Source organism: Sitodiplosis mosellana, unplaced genomic scaffold, assembly GCF_009176505.1.
Source record: "Sitodiplosis mosellana isolate CC-2019 unplaced genomic scaffold, AAFC_SMos_1.0 Smas_scaffold_6170, whole genome shotgun sequence".
Lineage (NCBI taxonomy): Eukaryota > Metazoa > Arthropoda > Insecta > Diptera > Cecidomyiidae > Sitodiplosis > Sitodiplosis mosellana.
Genome location: NW_022601411.1, coordinates 3,573,113 through 3,598,027, shown reverse-complemented (window position 1 = coordinate 3,598,027; position 24,915 = coordinate 3,573,113). Strand labels below are relative to the sequence as shown.

The window sequence follows — 24,915 nt, the reverse complement described above, 5'->3', positions numbered from 1 at the left end:
TTATAACTCACAAATGGTAAATTATTTTGACATCTTGTCTTGATCAAATTTACTCTACTCATCAAGTGCTACAACTATGCTGAACAATGTTATATGGATCATTTCGTATTAACGGATTTTTGGCTGACAAGATGTTGTTTTATTAGAAAAGATAATTTTTTGTTCACATCAAGAACTGGAAATTTGCTCAATATTTTCTAGCAAAAAAACAACATCTTGTCAGCCAAAAATCCGTTAATACGAAATGATCCATATAAGAGTATACTACATTGTGGTACTTCAGCGTTTATTTTTTAAGGGAGTTAGTTTTTGGGATTGACATGTTCAGCATAGTTGTAGCACTTGATGAGTAGAGTAAATTTGATGAAGACAAGATGTCAAAATAATTTACCATTTGTGAGTTATAACCTCAAATGTCAAATAAATGGCGCTATTTTGACATCAGCTGTCATACTTTCACGGCTGTATCTTTTAAAGTACTTGAAATATTTGGTTGGTTATTATTGCATTTCGTTGGTCTAACCTCAAGCTTTCAAACGCCGGTTAAGATGCTTCAATATCATTCTTGGTTCAAGAAATATTCATATGTGTTGAAGGTGATAAAAGTGAAAAATAAAAAAAAAGTTCAACCGTCTCCATTTCCCAAACAACGGTTCGGTGGAGCAAAACATATATACCATTTCGAAGCAACATGAGCTTGTGCATCATACTGTATCCCAACTTTTTCAATTTCCATGAATTTTCTCTATTTGAACAAATATTAAACGGACCGTACGCTCAATTTTGTCCAGCACAAAAATGACATTCATCTACATTTTTCAATAAAAATCACAAAATCCAAAAAAAAAAATTCAAAATTCTCCCGGTTACTACTCAATAAAAAAACTGCGCTACAAATATACCGCGTAAATTCCCTGCGCTCGCTACGTGGAATACGCTAAGTCAAAGTATTCTATCCGTATGCTTTGCATGCGCTTCACGCTAAAAATATGCCTTAAATATACCTTCGGCTCTGTATTAAACTATGTATAAATAAGCGTAAGCGTGAAAATGGTGTAAACGTAGCGTGCGCAGGGAATACACGTGGTATATTTGTAGCGTAGTTTTTTTATTGAGTATTAGTTCACATAATTACGCAACAAACAGTGTAAAGAATTGATTGAAAAAAATAAATTAGGTTCATGAAATAGTCCGCGATACATTTTTCTGGCAGTCGTACGCTCAATTTAGTCCATGACTGTATTGAAATAGTGGAGCGCACCCAAGTAAGTGCCGGCACCCCGTAAGTGCCTATGTCAGCTCTGACCATCGCACACGAGCTCTGTGGCTCCCACTGAAATGAGTTGTACTGTGAACTGAATGTGCGATTTTTAAGCCCTGATTCAAAGAATCATTTCATATATTAATACTAGGGGGAAACCAGATTGTTTTATCTACAAAACTCGTTTCTATCATTCAATTTTAATACCATCTGTATATAAACTCAATAATTTGACAAAATCTGTAATGAATCATATCCACTATAAATGACACTTCTGACATTACCACAATGCGAATTTTCTGACAGCTTAACTGACGGTTATACCGAATCGTTGTAATAACAACGCACAATTGAAAGTTATAATTTGCAATGATTTTTTTTTCTGGAGAAAGATTAAACAATTGTGAATTTCCAACAATAATCAGAAAATAGTAGCCACACATATTTACCACTAAATTGAAATGTCCATTTGACAGTATCAACTACAGTGCGCTCAGATGCAAGCTCGAATGGCTGTCAAAAAAATCGGAAATATCTGCCGAAACTATGATAAACCTGATCATGTCTAATGATATCTGCTGAATTTGAAACAAATTTTAAAATCTAGTATTATTTTCAATTTTCTAAATCGCGGTCAGCCCCTAGTATTAGTAGTTACGTCGATACGACACAAAGTTCATTGAAAAAATTCTAAATTTTTGAGAGAGTATCATTTTCATTTGGAATTCCTTAGTATTGGAAATTGGCATACCGGGGAGTCGGAACTTTCGATAAAAATACAACCTGTAGCTAATTAACCTTCTTTTATTTCTGTATTCTTTAACTTTTTTTGAGCATTTCAATGATGCGTCAAAATCGCGAGAATAAAAGTGCACACAGCATCAATTTAATGTAAGAAAAGTTGTTTTCGTGGTTGACTTGGCTTTGAATCCAATAAAATTCAATGTGATTATTGATCAGACGTAAAAGAAATTATTTTTTTTTCAGGTGATTCATCGTATGATAAATGTAAACAATATTATTGATTTATGCAATCGTACAAAATACGTCATACAGAGAGATGAGTTGAAGTTTATATCAGACTTTAAACAGCATGTTTATATATGTGATGATAATGTAGAAATTGATTTAAAAAAAATGTAGTTTAAATAGGTTTGTTTTCTATTTCAGAATACTTAGAGGTGTTGATCATGCGACAGATGATCGCAAAGTCTTATACATTATCATTATTTTACTACTTACCATCCGCGGGCTATTTATTAGAACATTTCAACAGATTTCAGATTTTCAAGTGAATTTAGAATTTTAATTGTTGATCTTGAATATAACGCGGTAGAAACTTATTTTTGTTGCGTTGTTTGTTTGTTCCGCATTTAAAATCGTTATTCGTGCACGAAATATTACAAAATCTTTCGAATGAATTGCACAAAAATAGTATAAAACATTATCACATCATGCAAAAGTGCCCTTGATTTTGAGAGATGTATACAACTTTGTAAAACATTTGATTTTCAAGTGCATATTTAAACCCAAGATCAACAGAAAATCGGGGTCTATCATCATTCTTCTAAACATGCGTTTTCCGATGGCTGAGCATCTCAGCATTTCGTATGCTGCGGATATATCCGAGCATATCGACAACACATATTGTATAATACAGTGGCGTGGTCGAATCTCTGCTCTGCTTTGCGGCTGCGCCTAGCAGCGCACGCCACTGTATTATACAGTATGCGTCGTCGATATGCTCTGATATATCCGCAGCATACGAAATGCTGAGATGATCAGCCATCGGAAAACGCATGTTTGTATTTTTCCGATCGTTTTCTATCTTACCCTAGAAATAATAGTGAATAATTATGGGCTCCGTTCTATTCACACAACAACACAAACAGTAGTTTTCTAAAATGCATAATGTCTGCAGTTTGGAATTTAAAGAGTAGAAAAACTTGAATTGTTGTAACTTGTAAACAAATGATGCAATTAACTCTATGCAAAGGTGAAAATGAGCATGCTTATCAAATATTTCGCGTAGGCAAATGCTAATATTGTTCCGTGTTTGAAATCATCATTCACTGGACATCAAGAAAGAAATTAAAAAAATACGACCTTAATGCATTTATAATATCACAATCGTTTATAATTTCGCACAGTTGAAACTTAAAAAATTCCATTTCAAATGGGTTTGAGCTCAAAGAGATTTATATGAATAATAGAAGCAGAAAAAATACCCACACGGTTAATTGGCTTAAAGGAATCGAGTTAATTTATCTAATATTGTTTGTGACAAGAATCAATTTTAAGGCAACATTAAAACGTTAATCGTCATTGTTCAAACTCATGCAGTGAGTCATTATTAGTAGTAATTCCAGTGTTTCTCCAAAGGTGAGAAGGTTGAACAATTGAACTGATACAAGCTCCCTTTGAGAATTAGTAAAACGTCCAGAACATTAAACTGGTAACTTTCAAAGAAAGAGCAGAGACGGTCAATATACATATTCATTTGTGTTTATTCTCCTGCTTTGTGCGAAGCTGTAACAATTATCATCAGGGTTGACCAAAAAAGTGTTTAAATATATGAATACAAATTTATTAATATACGAAGCATTCCATGAGCTTAGATAATAAGTGTATTGTATGTTTAAAATAGAGACTAACAATGTCTTAGACATATGATCGTAATTATATAATTGAAATTCGCTCACAAAAATGATACGATGAGATTTTCAACGAACGTTCACAGAAATAATCAAAAGATACAGCAATAGATTCAAAACACTCTCCTTCTCTCTCACTCACACACACACACACACAAACACTCCTATTCATCAAAAGGACTAATCACGTAAATAAAACAAGTTTGTTCTTCTAATTAAGCCGATGGTTGGCTTAATGAGATCACCCAAATAATATATTTTCTGCTCAGAAACAAATGAATTGTAATTGAAAACATTCCGATTTCTAGTGCAATTTGATCAATCTGTATACGTTTACTGAAGCAATTCCATCAGATAAGTGCTACTCGAATTATGGTGATGAGTATATTATGATGACTTAGGAGGGAAAGCAACATCATCGTTAAAAGTGATGTGCTCTATCAACACAAACACAAACAAGAAGGAATGAACCTTAAAAGGGAAAAGTCACCTTGGAACAACATTGCTAATTCATCAAATGTATAGTTCTACATGGAATCTGTGAATTATTTTAATAGACAAATTGGTGCCCAACAAATTTGCATACTGAACTTCGTGTGTGTTTCTCTCTCTTTCTTCTCCGCTTCCATTCCAACGATCGAAAGTGAAGGAAAAGTTCTAGTTTCGATGAATGAGATTGAAAACAAGAATATTCGGTTATTCGTCACAATAAAATTGATTGCTAAATCCACAAAAGTAGATTTCCTTTGAGAAAGTTTGAATACGGATGAACCATTGGATAGATCGGGCGAGAGAGATAGAGAGAGAGAGAGAGAACTATTGGTCGCTTTTGAAATTGTTCATTTAACATTAGCTGGTATTCAATAAAATTCGAATGTGTTACCTTTGCGTCTTTCAGTTTCAAATTTGTTATTTGTGAACGAAATTAATTAAGCCACATCAACTCTGGTTTACTCTGGTTCTTCGTTTTGACGGACAGTAAAAATATAATAAAACATTCGTCTGTATAAACCAGAGATAGAAAATTTTTACACATTTTTAGACCGTTTGATCCAATCTACCCCTGATTTCGGTTAATCTCTACAGCCTAAAACTTTGAATTTCATTAAAAATTGAACGTCGAACGATGATTGATTATCGGACGCGCGCGAAAGTTTCAATGAAATCGATAAATGTTTTACTGAAATTCAATATTCACTTCTTCCGAAATGGCTAAGAGTTCAGATCATTACAAATTATTGCTTTCTTAAGATAAAGTGAATCAATATTTGACGGCAAAATAAAGAAATAAAAGGATGTAACAGAAATATATTATTCTACGCATTTTAGACGATTTCAAACAGGAAAAAAATCAAATCTTTTTTTGGGCAAATTTTATTTTATTGAATGATATTTGATTTGGTTTTTTATTAAATATATTTCAATCAACATAAATTATTTATAACCCTGAAAGTAAGAGTTTAACGTGTGTGATGTTTTTCTAAAACTGCGACAGAAAAAACTTTGTGGAAAAAGAAAACAAACAAGTGAAGAAATTACTGGGCATGAGAAGAACTTCAACAATTTTGTTCGCAACTGTATTTATCAACGGTCCTATTCTTTTTTACTTTGACAACTGATATTGAGCGCAAACACCACCTAGATAATCTAAGGCTAATGACAATACAATCAAATACACTCTCCGTTCTGTCAAACGTCATACTGAAGTATAACATACAGACATAACGAATTCGCCATCGGTTCTTTAGATGGCGCTTCGGTCAACTGAGTTCCAAGCAAATACATGTATCAGTATACAAAACATTCCACGTTTGGTATTTATTCATTTTACAGATTTTTTATTCTCTTTCAGTTTTAGAAAAACTGTTCATAAGTTTAATTCACATATTCAGGGTTTTCAGATCAACTCTATAGATAGTAGCTTCCATGATACACTAAAAAGGAGACTGTGAGTTGCGGTGTCAAAACTTGTCATTAAATCAAATCAAATTGAATCGGTCATTTGAATGGTTTGGAGCGAAAATGTAATACAGAAAAGTTGAGCGGAAAAATGTCAAATGAAAAGGGATAGCTATATAGTTCACTATAGTTTACTATACACTATACAGTTTACTATATAGCTATCCCTTTTCCGCTCATTCTTCATCGACATTTTTCCGTTCAACTTTTCTGTATTATATTTTCGCTCCAAACCATTCATTTGATGTCTTGCTGATTTGAATAAAGTGCGATTCATGCTGGATCAATCGATTAGATAACAAATCATTACTTGTTTCAACCATTAAGAGCACAATTTTGTTGATGATTTTGAATCTAGTACTAAACAAGTTACCCTCTTTCTATATTGCTTTGATCTCATACAGAGAAACCGCTAAAGCAACAACAGGAGCACAAACAAAAGTGGAATCGAGTAGGATATATTAAAACCAAAGTTCATCTCCATTCATTAACAGCATACCGTCGATAATGGTGAAAGAAGACGAACCTTGTACGTCCGCTGAACATAAGAGAGAATAAAGTTTGCAAATATTGTCAAAAGGCATTAAATAATCGAACAGAAGAAGACAAAAAGACGTGAAAGACACGTTTCGTCAATCAAACCTGAATTACAATCACAACAAAAACTCGCAAACATAAGCCAAAACGCACGCACACACATTCACAACAGTAATTCGGGTCTTCGCTTCGTTAAAGCGATATATTATTCTAAATTAGATGAAGGAAAGCCACTCGAGATCGAACTCATGGAACTGCTAGAAACAAAAAAGCAACATTTTGATGCAAACTGGAAATTCGTAAAACATAGAGAAACAATAGAGTATCAATGAAGGAAAAAGAGAAAAATAGCCATAATACACACAGAGGGCTTTAGAATCTCTGTCTATTTCGTTTAGTTTGTTTTAGCTTGACATTTACAACAGCCAATGGCATATAAGTAGTTCTCGTTTCACTCTTACCTTATTTCCTTTCTTCCAGCCTTTCTGATCATGAAAATAGTAAGAAATACAGCCCGGGGAATAAAAGCCATGTGTCATACTTTCAACGTTCGAACTAACACAGACGCGTACTTGTTACAGCAAACTATGTGCATGATTCTCTATTTCTCCAACCAGTCTCCAGGTGCCGCTTTATTTTTCTTGTTTGACGTTTCCTATCTTTTTGTACAGACGATCAGAGAGGCTGCTTTCTCCACAGTTTGCATATAGGTGAAATGCGCAATCCTGTCATGTTTGAAAACTCTGAGTGAACGTCGTAATTTGAAAATAAAGACACAGCTCTTGATTGAGGTTATTTTTCTTTTCCAAAGAAAACCCATGTGTTCGCACGCCATTGAATTTCAAGACACGGTATTTTAAAAGGAATAGTGACGCATTGGAAATATGATGCATTTGGGTGGATTTGTCAACTTTCTACGTCAGCGAGGTAATAATAATCAAATGCGTGCACCACAAAACTTATTGCTTATAGTGCATTCAAATTTTCGTATTTTTTATAAATAGATTTTTTATTACCTTTTTAAAATTATTTTACATTTAGTGATAGAACACTTAATTGTTGTTATTATTAGTATTATCAATTTGTGTGATTCAAAGAAATTAATGCAAATCCAAATGAACTTTAGGCATAAATACAAAATAGGCAAAATCAAATCGATGTATTTAGATTGTTCAGTTTGATGAATTGTTATTGATATGTTGTCATATCGTGAGAAAATTATTTTTGAAAACCTTTTTTGTGTGACAACTTTACATTCAGAAATTGGAATTAAACCTTAGATTGTTTAGGACATTTCCAATGTTTTTGATCTTTACAAAAGTAGGACGCAACTCACCACTGAGAGCTGTAAACTCTACGTATTACAATCGTACAGCCAGTCTACTCAGTTGCGGTGTTCTTTTATTTTGTATCTCATGCCCGATCCTGGAACAAATCCGAACATAATTCGTGTTGTCAATAAGAGCAAAATCAAAAATATATTCAAAATATTCGACGGACTTTTTTTGTCGCTAAAGTTCTGTCATTAACATTTCAGAATTTTGTTCTGAAGATACCAGCAAAACAATCACTTATGTATATTGTCTCTTGAACAAAAACGAACTGACCTTGTTCTAGCCTAGTTTTCTTTTTGGAAAAATATAAAACTTTCAATTGGATTATGCAAAATGTATAGTATGTATAGTCGCACCACCTTATATTTGTTTGTCAAGTACAATCGGATATAGGCTTAGTGTGTAAACTATTGACTTATTTTCGGTTTTTGTTATGAGAATTTGTATTTCGTAAATTACTAAAAACACTATTCTGAATGTGAACTATTAAATATTGTCAAAACAAATTAATAAAAAAGAATGACAATGTGTCATTCACAAATTAAATGAAAACGTAAGAAGTTCGGAGTATAACATTTGTGAAACCGCATTTTTACTCAAGTAATAAACTTTTAGGTCATAATTTCTTCTATTTTTGTTTATGTTGATCATTTTGAAGGCACTAATATTTATTTAGATAGTTTTTTTTTTTTACTTTTGCGAGCTTGGATTCGATTTCCATTGTTTGATTGATAGCGAAATGAATGCGTTCGGTTGTATGCGCATTGTGGGGACCATGAGTAGGGTAATAGTATTTGAAACAGATTTTGTTTAATGATGAGTGGCGCCATAATCAAAAAGACTAGTTTTTTAAACAATTTATTTCTCTGCTGGCGATTTTGTAAACGATATTCTTATTGAATTATTTTCACCGACCAAACGAACAGTGCAGATTACTACGTACTGTAAATCTTCAACCAGATGTTCATCAGAATTTCTTGATTATCCTTAGAAAAAAAAATTAAATTCATACGTGTATATTTTCACAGAGTGTTTCTACACACATTCACATTGACTTAGATGCATATATTTTTGTCTTTTAACAGATTTTCCGTGATGATCTTACAAACAATGGACATTGTATCTAAACATATATTCACGATGATAAATTTTCTACAAAAAGTCGATTAGATCGAATATCATTTTTTTCTAATTGGTTTAATGCTACATTCAAATGATTATATATTGATTCTATTCAGTGTAAATGCAAACATTTAAATTTTTTATCTTTAACAACTCACAGGTGGGCGCAATTCTTCCAATCAATAAGTGCATGCTAATATGTAGATTTTTTATTTATTGTAAAACGGTCACCTATGGTGAAACCTAGGGGGATTTAACTACGTGAAAACTTGTAAAAAAATGATATAAACGCGCACGAAATTGTTACATTCACCAGAGAACTTGCATGATTCCACTCAGTTGACAAGTTCCGTATTAAAACAACATGCGCGAACGCGCGCGAGTTCGTGTGCAAACGTGAAGCTGGACGATGCGCACACATCAGTCGTTCCATTTATTATATCTGGATTAACTTTTCCAACACTTTCTCCAGCTCTTTAAAAATATTTCCTTTGTCCATTTTATAATTATATAAATCTTTGAACTTTTGGAAAGGATGTGAAAAATCTTTATACACGTAAACAACCGATTTTTAGCTTGAAACGCGTTTTAATTGTCAAATAACAACTTGAAAAACGCGCAAAACCATAAACAAACTTGTGTAAACTTGTGACCGTGCGCGTCAGTACGTACAACGAACGCGTCGAACTCCCGCGAATCAAGCAAACTGGCAAAAAACATGCTGAACTCGTAAGAGTTAAATTCCCCTAGGGTGAAACTAATTTTGTTCTGATAAAAACAATCAAACTACGTTCCAAAATGATTATGTGTTTAATTTTTTTTTTGTCGAAATTTGTTGATGTCGAAAGACATAATATTGAAATTATAATGATTGACCTACATATTTGGAAAAACACTAGCCGACAGCATTTTAGGTCCAGAGATGTGACTAGTATGTTTTGGAAGGGCTTGGCCGTGCAAGTTAAAAATACAGTACGGTTACTTTGAAAATGTTCGTATTCTTTAGAAATTAATCTAAATATATGTGAAATTACTGGTTTTTACCAAGAATTTTTCAACACCAAAGACTGTAAAATTTACAGTTGACAGCGCAGCACCAAAAGTACGATGATTCTTAAAACTAGAGAACTATATCTTTCAAACGCGCCATAGAACATTGAAATCGATTCAGTGGTCTAAAAGTTATGGACCTGAAAAGTGTGGAAACATTATTGAAAAATCTCAATTTTAGCTACATTATTCATGTTTGCTTCAAGAGATCTCTCCGAATTCGTAATTATCTGGCTGATTTTATTTTTTTATTGAAAAATTGTATCAATTTTGAACAATTTAGACCTAACAAATAAGTAACAGCTGTACTTAAGCGCTGGCAAACGTTAAAAATCAAGAAAAATCAAAATTAAATGCAATCCAATAATCATGTTCCGAAGTTACAAAGGTCATATAACTTTGAGAATCTTATTTTTTCATCAAAAACCGAAACCAAGCCAAATTTTTAGCCAATTTAATGGAAAATTTGAGTACTTTCCAAACAAAAGTTTCGAATTTCATCTCTGAAATAGCAAAATTTGTATGGAAGATACCTTTATTTCTTTACCGATTTAACACAAAAGTTTTCACACTTTTCAGGTCCATAACTTTTAGACCACGGAATCGATTTCAACGTTCTATGGGACGTTTGAAAGCTATGGCTCTCAAGTTTCAAAAATTATCGTATTTTTGGTGCTGCGCTGTCAACTGTAAATTTTACAGTCTTTGATGTTGAAAAATTCTTGGTCAAAACCAGTAATTTCACATATATTTAGATTAATTTCTGAAGAATACGAACACTTTCAAAGTAACCGTACTGTGTTTTTAACTCGCACGGCCAAGCCCTTTCAAAACATACTAGTCACATCTCTGGACCTGAAATTTTTCTGAATTTGTTGGTTAGTGAAATGGTAACTAATTGATGAATAATGCTGACACTCTTCCAGAAGGTGCTGTAGCGAGAGCATGTTTAATTCCATTTTATATGTTTCAATGGTAAACAATATCGTTGACTAAATCATTGATGAATGGGAATGGATTTAAGTCATACAGCCTTGAATTTCATTTGTTTTGAAATAATAGATCATAAATATGATAAGAAAATAAAGATGAAAGAAAATTCTTGTCAAGTATTGTTGGCATTTGTGTTGCTGTTCTTTTGGCAAGTAGTTCTATGAAATAAATTCAATGGCGTTATTCTAATTATGCAATCGTTGCTATTGTACATTTTGATGACAATTTTAGAATGATCAATTTTATTCAGTATTTGTATATGCTATTGTATCAGTCAGATATTGTTTAATTTCCTGCAAATGTCCACTTTGTAGTTGTGAAATCTCCCAAATAAGGAGAGAAAGAAAACTTTGAACGTAAAAGAAAACGTCGGAATCCTTCTTCAAGTATGGCATGGAAACACTGTTTTCGTTGACTTTCGTTACTTGATTTCGATTAATGGGAAGGTTTTAATGTATTATTACCACGATGTGAGCAATATTTGACACACCATGCTATATTCCTACACATCTTGAATACTTAGGATATATGCTTACTGTTTTCAACGTTAGATACTTCAGATGAATTTGTTGTACCAACAATGTTAGTGTTGCTTGAAACATGACCATGCAAAGCATTTGTGGACGATGTCAAAGATGATGAATGCTTACGACTTCGACCACCACTTCGTAACGATGTATATGGTGACTTATTTTTAGTCATGTATTCATGGGCATATAAAAGCACTCCAATGTCTCGATAGCCAGCTTCCAATGAAATTTTTAGTGCCGTTGATCCATCCTGAAATGTGGAACGAAACTATATAGGTCTCGATCAAGGGGCGGATTACTACTGAAAAATTGAATTCAGTTCTTTTCAGTACAATGTATAAGTATATGAAAGTACTGAAAATGGCATTAATTTTCGAGGAGAAAAATGAATAGATGGCAGATCTGTCAAAAATCCCGATCTATTTTGATACTGAAAACCATGAAAGGTACTGAAAATATTTTTCAGTTCTTTTCAGTGCTTTCAGTCTTTCCAGTAGTGATTTGCCCCTTGCTCTCGATATATATGACGAAACGTTTATGAAATAAAGTTTAAGTTGATTTTTTTTGTTTACCAAGTCTTGAACCGTTGAGTCACATTCGCTTTGTGCAAGTAGAATTTTGATAATTTCCATGCGACCGTGCTCAGCCGCACACATCAAAGCCGTGCTTCCATCTTCGTCTTGAATATTGATGTCGGCACCAGCATCGAGTAGCATGCGAACCATGTTATAGTTTCCGTGTGACGTAGCCAGCATCAACGCTGTTTGGCTATGCTTTTTGGCTCGAACATTTACATCGGACATTTGGAATAGGCGCTGAACAACCGTTTGATGTTCGGCCACATCTAATTTGGCCAATGAAACCAGCATCACACAAGTATATCCAGCATTATTTGTAGCATTTATGTCGCAAACTTTTGAGTCTAATAATATCGAAACCACGTCGAAATTCCCATGCGAAACCGCATAATGCATTGCTGTGTTGCCCTGTGATCCGAAAATAAAAAATATCAGAATAAATCAGTGTACGTTTAGGAATAAATAAACGTTTTATAACATACGTTCGCATCGGTCGAATTCACTATGTATTTTAGCAAATTCGGTGAATACTCTTCGAAACAATCCAAATAATCTTCGACCTCAAACGGCTGAGCATTTTCCGTGCTTGATATTCGAAACCATTCTTTTTGTACAATTTTGTTGGCATTTTTCAGTGTTGTTGCTAGGTGTTGTCCCTTCGGCAATGATTCATTGCTAACTTTGTCATTGATCACTTTAAGGGCAGCCTGCATCTCTTTCGATGGAGTTACTCTGAAAATCATACGACAGTATTAGCATAATATAGGTATAAATTCAACGATTTTGTTAAATTACTTGTGTCTTGGTTTTACTGAAGAGGCCAGTTGCGAGTAAGTGGATGATGACTTCATTGAGCGACTCCAGAGTGACTCATCGTCGTCGGTGTTGTACGCTGTTGTCGTTTTGCCACTTGCACCTGTTACAGCTGCATCGTGTGCCTTTGTCGAATCATTGACTGCCGTAGTTTCGTCTGAACTTCTATTCTCGATATCATGACTTCGATATGTTGATGTTTGGCTGATATTTGAATGAGTTTGAGTAGTGTTTGCCTTCACGGTGGATGTTGTTGATGTTGACGTTCCACCGCACGAACTGCTGTGAAAATAAAATGACCATGTTGTGAATATGGATTTGATTTCATCCAATTGATGTATATCTATATATATGAACCGTTGCGACAAACAAATTCCCTCAGAATATTTTTGTTTCAAAGTGCAACATGAAATTTTTTTCATATAGAGTTTTCAACAACAACTCCATATGAAAAAAACTTTATGTTGCACTTTAAAACTAAAATGTTCTGAGGGAATTTGTTTGTCGCAATGGTTCATATACATATATTTTCAGTTGTTAGCTACATTTGACTGGTGGCATCGATTTGATGTGTTGGCTCTGATAGTGTGATGCCATAAATTACATTTGATATGACTGGCTGTTCTTTCAAATCATCGTATTTATTGTATTCAACCATTGACAATCAACTTAGATTCTGACACTTTTACGAAAAGTTATTGTTCACTCAATTACAAACGTGAAAAAACTTTGAAATCTACTTTTCACCCGTTTTTTGCAAATAAATTATTTAAATTCAAAATAAAATAATTTCGATATGATTCGATTATAATATGTACGCAAACTTTCTTTGAATGAAATCCAGACAAAACACTGACGTTTCTATTTGTTGTGAGCATGCGCTGTAGCTCAAATTCGATTTAATTGCTCTATATTGCAAACGTTCGCATGAGTTTGAAACGTTTTATTTTTCTTGAAAAAGTCAGTAAAAATGATGTGCAATTTCTGTCGAATTCAAGGTAACACCACAACTCGTTGTTGGTATTGACATTTCATTCATTTGAATCAAAATCAAATTTAATGCTCATACCCATTCAAACTAATATGAATAAAAGAAAGGAATCTCATTACTCACATTAAATAAGCTTCAGCTGGACATTGTGAAACCGATGCATCGGTATATTGAAAAGCGGCCAGCTGTGACGATGATATGGGCGAAGATGGAATGGTGTATGTATTTTGTCTTGTGAACTTTTTCTCGGATCGTGGACTTATTAGTGCTGTAGGTCGGGGAATGCGTGACTGTAAATCAGATGACTGTGTTGTGCTCGACATTTCTTCGTTGATAGTTTCATTGGTTGATGTGGTTTCGGTTGTTGTCGTTTCGGTTGTTGTTTTTGTCATTGATGCAGTTGTACTAATATTACTCGGCACATTTTCAATTTTATTCGGATTTTTAATAATCGTCCTCTGTTTGATCTCGATTTTTGCAAGGCAATTATGACATTGGTGCTCATTTAACAGCGTTGATTTGCTCACATTTTCGCTACTTTCGGCTTTTGTTGTCTCCTTGACTGTCGCATATCGGTCGGTATTTGTTGATTTGTTATCCGTCAAAATTTGATCGGTATTAGTTAGACGATGTTTTTTCGGTAGTAATGCATCTGTGTTTACCCCGCGATGAATGTGTAGTGTCAAGTCACTCGTATCAGTTGATCCAGTTTGTGTTTGGACTTTCGGCGGTGTTGTGAGTGGTGGTGGTTCAACCAGTTTTTCCACACATTGACTGAATTTATTTTCAACATTTGGAGACTGTTGAACGCCAATCGATCGAAATTCTTTTGGAATTTCCGGTAATTTCAAACCAGTTTCACGCGATGAGGTCAATGGGGTAATATTTGATTTGGGAGCATCTAACAGTTTAAGTGATATGGGTGAATCGCTTTGTTTCTCTTCTAATTGCTTAATTGGATCCGTTCCAAATGAACGTGTCCGAATTTTCTCATATATGTTATCAAGACCAATTGATCGGACTTCAGGTCGAGCCATACAAGAACTGTTACAAACATTCGGTATTGCCAACACAGCCACTGAATGCTTTTCAGGTGGTCGCGGTGGTGATGGTTCGCGATCGGTAATCGTTGCTGCACTTTTTGTCAACGTTCTAGGCTCATGTTCACTTTGAACACTGACACTCTTTAAAATTGGTTTTTTCTGTGTTTCGTCAAATGGATTCTTTGCACTAATATCTGTGTTTATGGCCATGGTTCGTGTAGGAATCAGCACTGGAATTGTTACAACGCCAACATCTCTTGACAACGTTTTATTCGTCATGCAGCCCACATTTTGTGTTGACGTTTGAATACTGCTTGAGGAAACTCCAGTATTAGTATGTAATTGTTGTGACTCGTTTAGACTAGAAGAGCTATTTTGAAATCGGATGTTGAGGCTTTCCAATGACGTAGCGCATATATGGTGGTTCTTCCTTGCAATATGTTTATCTAATTTGGCGGCTGTTGATGAATCCATTTTTGTTTTTTCAGCCATTTCAGCTGCCATCCGTAATTCATGTTGCTCCTTTCGTTCGAGCGCATTTTGAAGTGCTTTCAGTTTTAAATGCAAATCACGGTTTTCCGCTTTTTCCACAGACAATTCGAGTTGAAGTTTTGGAATTTGTTTTACACGTTCCTCAAAATCGCGAACACGAGTCAAATTATCGCTCAATTGATTTCGTACACTTTGCAGTTGGTCGCTTAGATTGCGATTTGCCAACGAAAGTTGATCAATTTCAGCGCTATAAATGTCGGATGGCAAAGATTTCGAACCAGTTTCAACACTTTCATTGCGATCATCTTGATGTTGATGCGTTCGCTTTGGTACGCTTCGTGTCGTTTCTGTAATATGAATTTGTTCATGCACTTCCTCAATTGAAACGTTCTGTTGATGAACATTGTTTGAGGTAATTTGTCGTGTATACGATGCTGGCGATATATCAGCTGAATTTGTTGTATAGTGAACGGTCTCCAACTGTTTCTCGTGGCCATATGCATCATGTCGTCCTTCGCCATGTCCTGATATACACGAGCCTATATTGAAAGATAGATGAAATTAATTTAATTTGGAACATTCATTGAACTGATGCGATAGACTTAAAATATATATTTATCATACCGATGCCAAGTCGTAACTTTAACTTTGGTAACTTGATCCGTTTATAGGCATTTCGAATAGTTCTGTGCTTTGGCTGTGGCTCAATTATCGAATTAAAACTCATTGCTGTTAGCGCTTAGGTGCACTTCTTATATTTTCACGATTAGCAATCTAAATGAAACACTATCAAAGCCAGAGAAATCTGCTTACGTCTTTCAGTGTTTTTTTTTTCTTCTTCTTTTTCGTTTTAAATGTAGAATGTTGTTGCTTTGATTGGTGGTGGTTTTGAAGTGAGCAAACAAATTGAAACGTATTTGATTGAATAACGGTAAGTCTGTGTACATAATTAAATCTCTATGTGACTTTTTTTTCGTTTTCTGTTGTTTCTCTAGCTTACTTGCTCTTTTTTCCACTTATTTCTTTTTAAGTACAAAACAACTATACATTTTGAATGCTTATACCCGTGGGCAAACACATTCGCGATTACTCATAATAAAGCGGCGTGTATTTTTACTTTGTATGCAGCAGTGCATGTGTGCAGCATTTTTGAAAGAAAGAAAAATAAAGCGGTACAAAAGCAAGAAATTGTGATATCTGTTGCAAATGCATCGCATTTTTACTTTCTCTTTCTCTCTTACTTTCGTTCGCTCTCTTTTTCCCCTGTTTACTTGCATATAACAGCAAAACCAAAGGATGTCAAACACGTCGTTGATTTTGACTTTGATGATATATTTTTTATTTCTTTCAAGCCGTTTCCAATATTTTTCATAGCCCGTATCCCTAACTAGTTTTGATAGATGCTATTCACACTTATACCGGAAATAATCACAACAAAGTAGTACAAAATTTTGTATGAAATTTGGAAAGTCGACCGTCGTCCAAAAAAAACATTATTTCGTTCAGCTATATCTTGTAATCTGATTTACGTCTAAACGATATGAACAAAATTATTCTCCATTTTCACGACGAAGACACTTTCATTGTGAATGTTTACACTGATGTCACAGTAGTACTGTGTTTCTTGCTTCTCAGCACAAAATTTTGGTAAGCCTCAATCAACTGAGTTGAAGTGCTTATTGTGTTTAGTGAAATGATAAATAACTTAACTGAATTGACAATATTTTATTTGGATTTATGAAAACGATTATATAGATTTGTGTCCGGCTGAATTCAAGCAAGGCAAATCGTTTGCATGATCTTCAAATCAATTACACAATTGCAACTGTTAACACATTATAGCACATCAAATGTTATACTCATTCCGACTTCTGTGACACTTTTCGAGAGCATTTATCAAATCGTTATCAGCCGACGATTACATTTGAGCAGATAGTGCGAATGAAATCGAAATTTATAGACGAATGAGTTGTCCCGTTTCATTTATTTACGCGGGTCGGCCTGTCGCAATCATTTTCAGGAGAAAAAAAATTAGATTATGGCCGACAGCTAAGCGAGACGGTTGCAAAAGATCAAAACAAAATTAGCACTAGAAACCACTAGCATTTTGTTGATAATAATTAGGTGATGTGCAGTACAGATTTTTTTTTTTCAAGGTAAAATAATTATCATATATCAAGTGATGCGTGAAAATTACTTTGTTCCGTTTGAGTAAATTTCTTCGCAAGAATCTACTTAAAAAACAAGCAAAATATAACTCACTCTTTTCTTTCCCTTTTTGGCCACTTCGACCTGAAGCACGTTCAAGTGTCCGTTCAAAATCGCTGTAGACATCAAACAATATATTATTCACAAAATCACCTTGCTCCGGCCCAATATTCTTCTTATTTCTTTCACATGGCTCTTTTTTATAGTCAACATTGTCGTATGGGGAAGAAGCTTTCTGCTGCACTTCTCCGATAACCTGTAAAAATCAAAGCCAGCAGATTTGAGAAATTCAATAAAATTTGGTGTAGATTGTAATTTTCAGCCATCACTGAATAGAACCGTCAGGAAAAGAAAGCTAACATTAGCAATGTGTACGCAAATACGGGACTTAAATCGTATGTACGCAAGAAAGACATTTCATACTGTTGTATTCCGATTTTTTTAGTTTAGACTATTACAAAAACGACATGTTTCTCTTTTGCGTTCGACTGGTTTTAAGTTCCTGTTACACATTTCGTTGAGGTTTGCTCCTTATTCTCAACGGTTCTAAATGTTGAGCTAAACATTCGGAGCTCAACTGTTATCTCTCGGGTAGCATAGATTTCTTTTTGTTGATTTATTGGATGAGAATATCTATGAAATGGATGTCATTTCCCTTAGTGTAGCACAAATAACTTATGAACTTTCTCTCAAATGATGCGTTTCAATCTATATATGTATTCCTACCTCATAAACGGTTTCGAAATCAGATTTTCGTTGTTTGGCTGGATGCGATTCCTTTTCAAAATCCAGCACCCATTGATCTTCAAAGCCAAGCATCACTTCAAGGGATTTGCGTTGTCGCCGTTTATTTCGACGATCCAATTGTTTTCTCGATGGACTTTTACCGTTCGCAGCTAATTCTTCACAGTATCGAATAAAGTCCAAATCGATGTGGAAACCTTTAAATATAATTTATAAATATTGGTTTGGTTTTTGGCAAAAACTAATATGAAGCTGAAAATATTGGAATACAATGCGAAGAACACAATTATTTACGTGTAATACATAGAATAAACATTGATTTCGATATATTGAAAACGTACCATATGGACAGCAATTGCATTTTTTAAGTTTCGTTTGACTTGTTGGCATAGCATTCGTAATTGGCGGCTGCGACGACGACAACGGTGGCGGTGGCGGCTGTATCGGTGGCACATAATTTGACGTTTGTTCATAGTACTCTTGTTCATGTTCTTTGTAGAAATGATAGGTCGATGCTTTATTTTGTGTGGGTTGACGTTGCTCTTGAATCACAAAATTATCCAGCAGTAACGATGACGACATTTTAATCTATTTGGATACATTGGAAATGAAATTTAGGCATATTTTTTTGTCATCAAATTATATATTCAATAGTTTTCGTCAGTCAACAGTCATTTAAATTTGTTTCCGTAAAGTAAACAATTCGCCATTTTCAGTTCAAAGACAAAACGGTCTTTCACTGAAAAATATCATATCTTTTGTGACAAATATGACCAGCTCAGTTTCATGCTTGCATTTTAGAAAAGCAAATATCAAAAATATATATAACATATTCATTTTTAGTCATCTACTATTTCTTTTAAAGCCCAACTGTAAAGTATAACTTATACAAGCTATAAATAACACCGAATATAGCCCATTTAACGTTTCTTGCAATCAACAAGACAGAAAAATAAACAGTGGTTCCTGTATGTTTGAGCTCGTTGCCCTTTGTTATACCTAGATTTTAATCTATGAAAATTGCTTATTCTTCAGAAAAATTTGTTACTTTTTTTAAATTAAAAACTTCGATTGTCTGTCTGTCCGGTTTCTCCTGAAAATTACATGAGATACTATTTTTGATTCAACATCAAAATAAAATTATTCATTTCTATCACCCACACATCCATCGACCAAGATTTTAAAATCATACCTGATCCAACTGAATTGGACTATATATTTCGCAGCTGAAAAATGAAAATAAACAAAGGTTTTTGGATACAGGAAATAGACCTTCTTGCAGAATTATTTACTGAACAGTTGTGATTAACATTATTTGTGTCAAAGGGTATTCTGCTTTTACAAGCTTGAAAATGATAAAAATGATGTAGACACAATTCAAAACCATTTTCTGTGACCTTGCACAGTGCGACATTCCCCAGCCAGGTTTTTGAAAGATACTCTGGAATTACTATAATGTGATCAAACACTTGAAAAACGATCGTTTTATACTAGTTCAATGATCATTGCAAATATTATTTATTATCACATAATATTTCATCTAAATAGATAACGTTTGTTAACTTGTTACTGTATTGTTTTTGTTTATTCTAATGAAAAAGAATTTGTGAAACTTGCTACCAAAATATAGATTCTTGTATATAAAATAATACATTGAGCGCGTGTTAATCGATTACGTAGGTATATATGGAATTTTGTTGTTGTTTCAAATCAGGGAATGTCTGCACGTAGATTTATTCAAATAAATTAAAAATATCAAATAATTTTTTCCGATATTGTTCATTCGTTGCGTTGTTGTAACACATCTGCAGTACAAAGCTCATATTCTCTTCCGGATTTGCCAACTCAGCGAATCCTGTGGAGCAGGTGGATCCGACCTGGTCCAATGTATTCTGGAAGTGAAGTCCTCCAGTGCGCATCCTTTTAGGATGCTGAATCGCATTGTTTTTGCTGAATTCCACTTGGAACACCCCCAAATTTGAGTTGGCAAATCCGGAAGTGAATATGAACTTTGTACTGCAGATGCGTTACAACAACGCAACGCATGAACAATATCGGATAAATTTATTTGATATTTTTAATTTATTTGAATAAATCTACGTGCAGACATTCCCTGTTTCAAATAAATGCCATTACAACAACAAAAACACGGGCTACTAGCCGACATACACATGATCGTCAGTAGTGGGATCCAGTATGTTACAGTGTAACATTGTTACACCTGTATGCAGAATCGAACAGATTAGCATCTCGTTATTTATAACTTTCAAAATGCTTCGTAGGATCGATGGTGTTGGGTAATATACACTGAGTCGAGTACGACGGTGAGGAGGTTACGTCATCGCATCCATTCCAAAAAAAAACAATGTGTTGTTTTGTGTGTGTATATGCGTGCTGTTAAAACAAAGTTGAAACGTTAAATATTGACTAACAAATCAGCCAAACACTCTTTGCTTTTTTTTAAACAACAAACACACAAAATAGATGTTAAAACATGATTGCTAAATTGACACATATGTGTAGAACATCAGATTGATTTGCACGGTTTATTGATTTCTCTGTATCGATTTTCTATATCCAGTATGACATTTGATTGAAATTATCAATTTCAGACACGCCTGATTTCTTATCGGCAAAAAATGTGTAACAATTGATGACAAACTGATAATTCTATGTCACTTTATTTGTATGCATGTGTTAACACGACCACAATTTTTGGGCACATGCAAATCGTTTTGTGATAAAAATAGAAAATGCCGTCTTAGATTAAAAGATGATTTTGATGCTCAGTTTTTGAACGTTACTCAGCTAAATAATTTGAAGAAAAAACATAATATTCTACACCAAATACCATAGATTCTGACACCAAAAATTTCAGATAGGGTCAATAAAATCAAAAAAGTGAAGACCTAAAAAAAGGTCCTCACTTTTGGAAATCGATTCTATCTAGTGCAAAACTGGTTTCGGAAAAAAAATCAACGGTTCATGCAAAACACATTTAACGCATTTGACGTCCTCAAAATAGGTCACTGCATCATTTCACATTTGATCATAATTATCTATTCTTTATTATTTGGAAATGGAGATATACTTATAAGAGAGTGAAAAACAACGACAAGAGATCTACAAGAGATCTATAAATAAACGATTGCAAGGCTGTGGTCAAGAATAAAAGAATGCCAGAATATTTTATGTTATAATATTTGATTATATTGATTGAGTGTATATATTCAATATATAGAGATAGCGCTAGAGAAAATAATAACTTAATAACGTAAGAGAGATGTTATGTTGCATTTAACGACTTGAATACTTACAACATTTTTCATTTCAAAATCAATGATGGGTCAGATAAATGCATTCTATCTAGTGTACAATCATTCTTCAAAATCAATGATGGGTCAAATTATTGTCCAAAATTCAATAATGGGTCGAATAAATCGATTCTATCTAGTGTTAAAGGTTCCCTTCGGAGCAAAAGTGAGGAGCAAAAAAAAGATCCTCACTTTTGAAAACAAAGTCGGAAAATGACTATGGGTCCAAAAAAATTGGTTGGAGGTCAAATTTCACCAGCAGAGGTCAGGATCAACGAGATCAGACTATGTCAGAATCTATGCTAAAGACTGACTTCAGACATAAATATGGGACCATGATTTAAAATAATGTACAAAATATTTTTAATCTCACATAAATCTTATCTCAATTTCGTTATCCATGAAACTATATCGGTTTTGCTTGCAAACCAATTTTTCTAACGCTTTTGCATAAAATACATTTATATTACGTTTTTAATATATTTTATTGGTAACGTTTTTAAAATCAGATTCCCATACATCTCGATTATTTCTTTAGTTGAGATTATTCTATATCTAACTTGTTGCACCTATTCGGAATCCATTTACAAATGGATGTGCTGGTATATATTATGTATGTCAATAAATAAATACCATTGTTGACATGGAACGTTAGTTAACTAAGCCAATAGAAGGTAATCATTTATTGTGTGGTTACACTGGACTATCTCTCGCACTTGACGTTGTCACTACGCGAATACTTTTGATCCCATATAAATACGGTCTATACGGCATAATTGATCGAAACAATGCTCTTAAAATTTAAGCGAACTGATGGCAAATACCATCATTGAAATTGATATCAAATGTATTTTCCAATTTTTATAAAATATTTGCTTTGTTACACTAAAAAATTCGATGGGTTTCGATGCATTTGATCAATGATTTGAAGCATATGTGGCAAAGAATATAGCATCTTAAGATGAATATACCCAATGATATGGATAAATGCTTTTGTATGCACAAGCACACACTCATACACATGTGAAATGCACACTCACACACTCGCTGCATTGAGCGGTGTCAATGCAGGTGCCACTGCAATTTCGATTTGAATGAATTTTCGAAGAGGTTTTTTCTGTGATATTATGATATTCCAGTTTAAATGTCAGTCGATTTACGTGGAAAAAGTATTGATAATATCAATTTGATATTGTTATTTCACCATTTAACCAAGTTATATTTTCATTCATATGAATGTAACGCAATTAATTGCGAAAAATACCTATATAGGAAATACCTTTGAAAACACAACTTCTTTCGGTGATTATTTACTCAATATTTTTTTTCCGCCAAATACTTTCTATTCAAAATTCGGTCGACACGTTTTTACAATAAATTTGTTTCCATACTTTCGATAGTAAACTAAAAAAAAAAACACTTTGAATAAATTCACCAACTGCTTCGATACACTACTTAGAAAACACTAGAGATGTGTGTGCACAGCAGCCTCGTTTCGTACTAGATCGACTTGAGTGAACGTAAAAAAACGCAGCACACAGCAAGTCGCATCGTAACACCTTCACAAATATTATACCAAACGAGACAGAGACTATTGATGTTCATTTTTTTTTTGTCGACCATTAATGGATTCATTTATTATAGCGTTTTTCCAAACGAACAATCGCATTTCGATATATAGATATTTACAACAATTTTTGCGCAAGAAAGAATGTGTGGTGTATAGACTTTATGAATTCTATTGCTGCTGAGCACCGAACAACGCATTATCAAGTAAAACTGAGCGCGATCGCAGTGTATACAGATAAAGCAAATATTATTATTCGTTGGGTTGCCGCCGTTCAGCTCAAGATCATTCACAAAGAGAAAACGAGAAACAGAGAGAGATAGAGAGAACAGCAACGTGACACACAGCCTCTGCCGCATATATATACGTGCAATAGAGAGATGTTAACTCGTGAATGATAAAATAACACGTTGTATGCCATCACAGTCTATACATTTTTGGTTGATTTTAGTTCACATTTTCAGTCGCACGCATTGTCAACATGCATATAGTCTTTTTTTCTCTTTCTTTGCGCATTTCAACAGTGACGATCAACTAGAAACATGCGGCTATCGCTCTCACAACAACTATTAACATCGTGTTGGCGCTCAACGTGTGTGTCAGCCAAACGTGAAATAATAGAGAAGCAAACAGCTCGATGGTTTTTTTAATAATTGCAATTGATGAGGTATGCTTTTACCGTAAAATGCTATAAACCAACAAGATTCGCAGCACACTTTTTCACAAATGTTACTACTTTTTAAATTCGAATATATATTGTAAACATTGCGTTGACATAAATAACATTTCAATCAATTGGGGCAAATGAGAGAAAACCAGACCGCATATCGTCGCTTCGCTCCGCTCTGCGTTCTTGAAGCTTGTAAATTTAAGGGGTTTAATTATTTGATGTTTCCCATCAAATTGTGATCGTAAGCAATTGTTATCGTAGTATTTGTAAATCATTTTAATATTGTCAGAAATAATTAAATAAATTTATAATAGGACATTTTTATGTAATTTCACATTGGTAACGAAAAAAGTGTAAATTTTTTTTGAGTTATCTCAAAAGTGAATTACATGAACGTGATTTTATTTCATTTTTGCAATAAGACATAATTGCTTCATTTGAAATAAAAAATTTGGATATTAAAATTAATCAATTAACGGTCCAAAAAATGGCCTAAAGACAGCTTTTTGAAGCAAGCATTCGCAACGCTCCCATATAAAATGTATGGAAGCATTCGCAGTGGCATTCGTAAACATTCGAATGCGAGTATCACGCGAATGCGCTGCGAATGCGGCGCGAATGTTTACATACATTTTATATGGGAGCGTTGCGAATGCATTAATCTACACGAATGCCAGTGTCAGCTGTCAATTCAACGCTGAAACATGTCAAAAAAAATTTACACATAAACAAAACAAACATTTATTCACAATCTACTGGTTGAATTCGTATAGATGAGCTCAAACGTACAGATTTATGTGTTGATGAAACCACAATCTGAGTGAGATCTATTTTGAACAAGTAATTTCGGACGTTTTGTGATAGTATTGTTCTATAAGTCAATGGCACTGCCCAATGCTTGTTCAAAGCATTTCATTCATTTACATAAATTTACGCAACGATTGATCGATGCTCCTAGAAATCTATTAACTGTGCGTGGAATAAAAAAAACATCTAAAGGATGCAAAGCCTAGGGGGATTTAACTACGTGAAAACTTGTAAAAAAATGATATAAA

General features: G+C 33.9%; 1 protein-coding gene across 9 annotated transcripts in view; it reads right to left on the bottom strand.

Moving 5' to 3' along the window:
- LOC129576009 (uncharacterized) overlaps positions 1-23,381 on the bottom strand; it is a 33,033-nt gene extending 9,652 nt beyond the window's left edge. For 2 of the 9 annotated variants that reach the window (XR_008688852.1, XM_055460345.1), the window contains exons 1-9: positions 19,694-19,738; positions 18,651-18,897; positions 18,292-18,506; positions 17,620-17,821; positions 13,946-15,896; positions 12,814-13,113; positions 12,501-12,750; positions 12,013-12,426; positions 11,447-11,690 (exon numbers count right to left, since the gene is read on the bottom strand). Coding sequence is in view for 8 of the 9 variants with exons in the window: in XM_055460345.1 (XP_055316320.1) it covers positions 11,447-11,690; positions 12,013-12,426; positions 12,501-12,750; positions 12,814-13,113; positions 13,946-15,896; positions 17,620-17,821; positions 18,292-18,506; positions 18,651-18,897; positions 19,694-19,723 (3,853 nt within the window). In the remaining variant the exon portion in view is untranslated. Of the gene's footprint in view, positions 1-6,309; positions 6,413-11,123; positions 11,691-12,012; positions 12,427-12,500; positions 12,751-12,813; positions 13,114-13,945; positions 15,897-15,981; positions 17,335-17,619; positions 17,822-18,291; positions 18,507-18,650; positions 18,898-19,693; positions 19,739-22,902 lie in introns of those variants that run through there. The other 7 variants (XM_055460348.1, XM_055460349.1, XM_055460346.1 and 4 more) reach the window with 7 other exon arrangements.
- Positions 23,382-24,915: the final 1,534 nt, after the last annotated feature.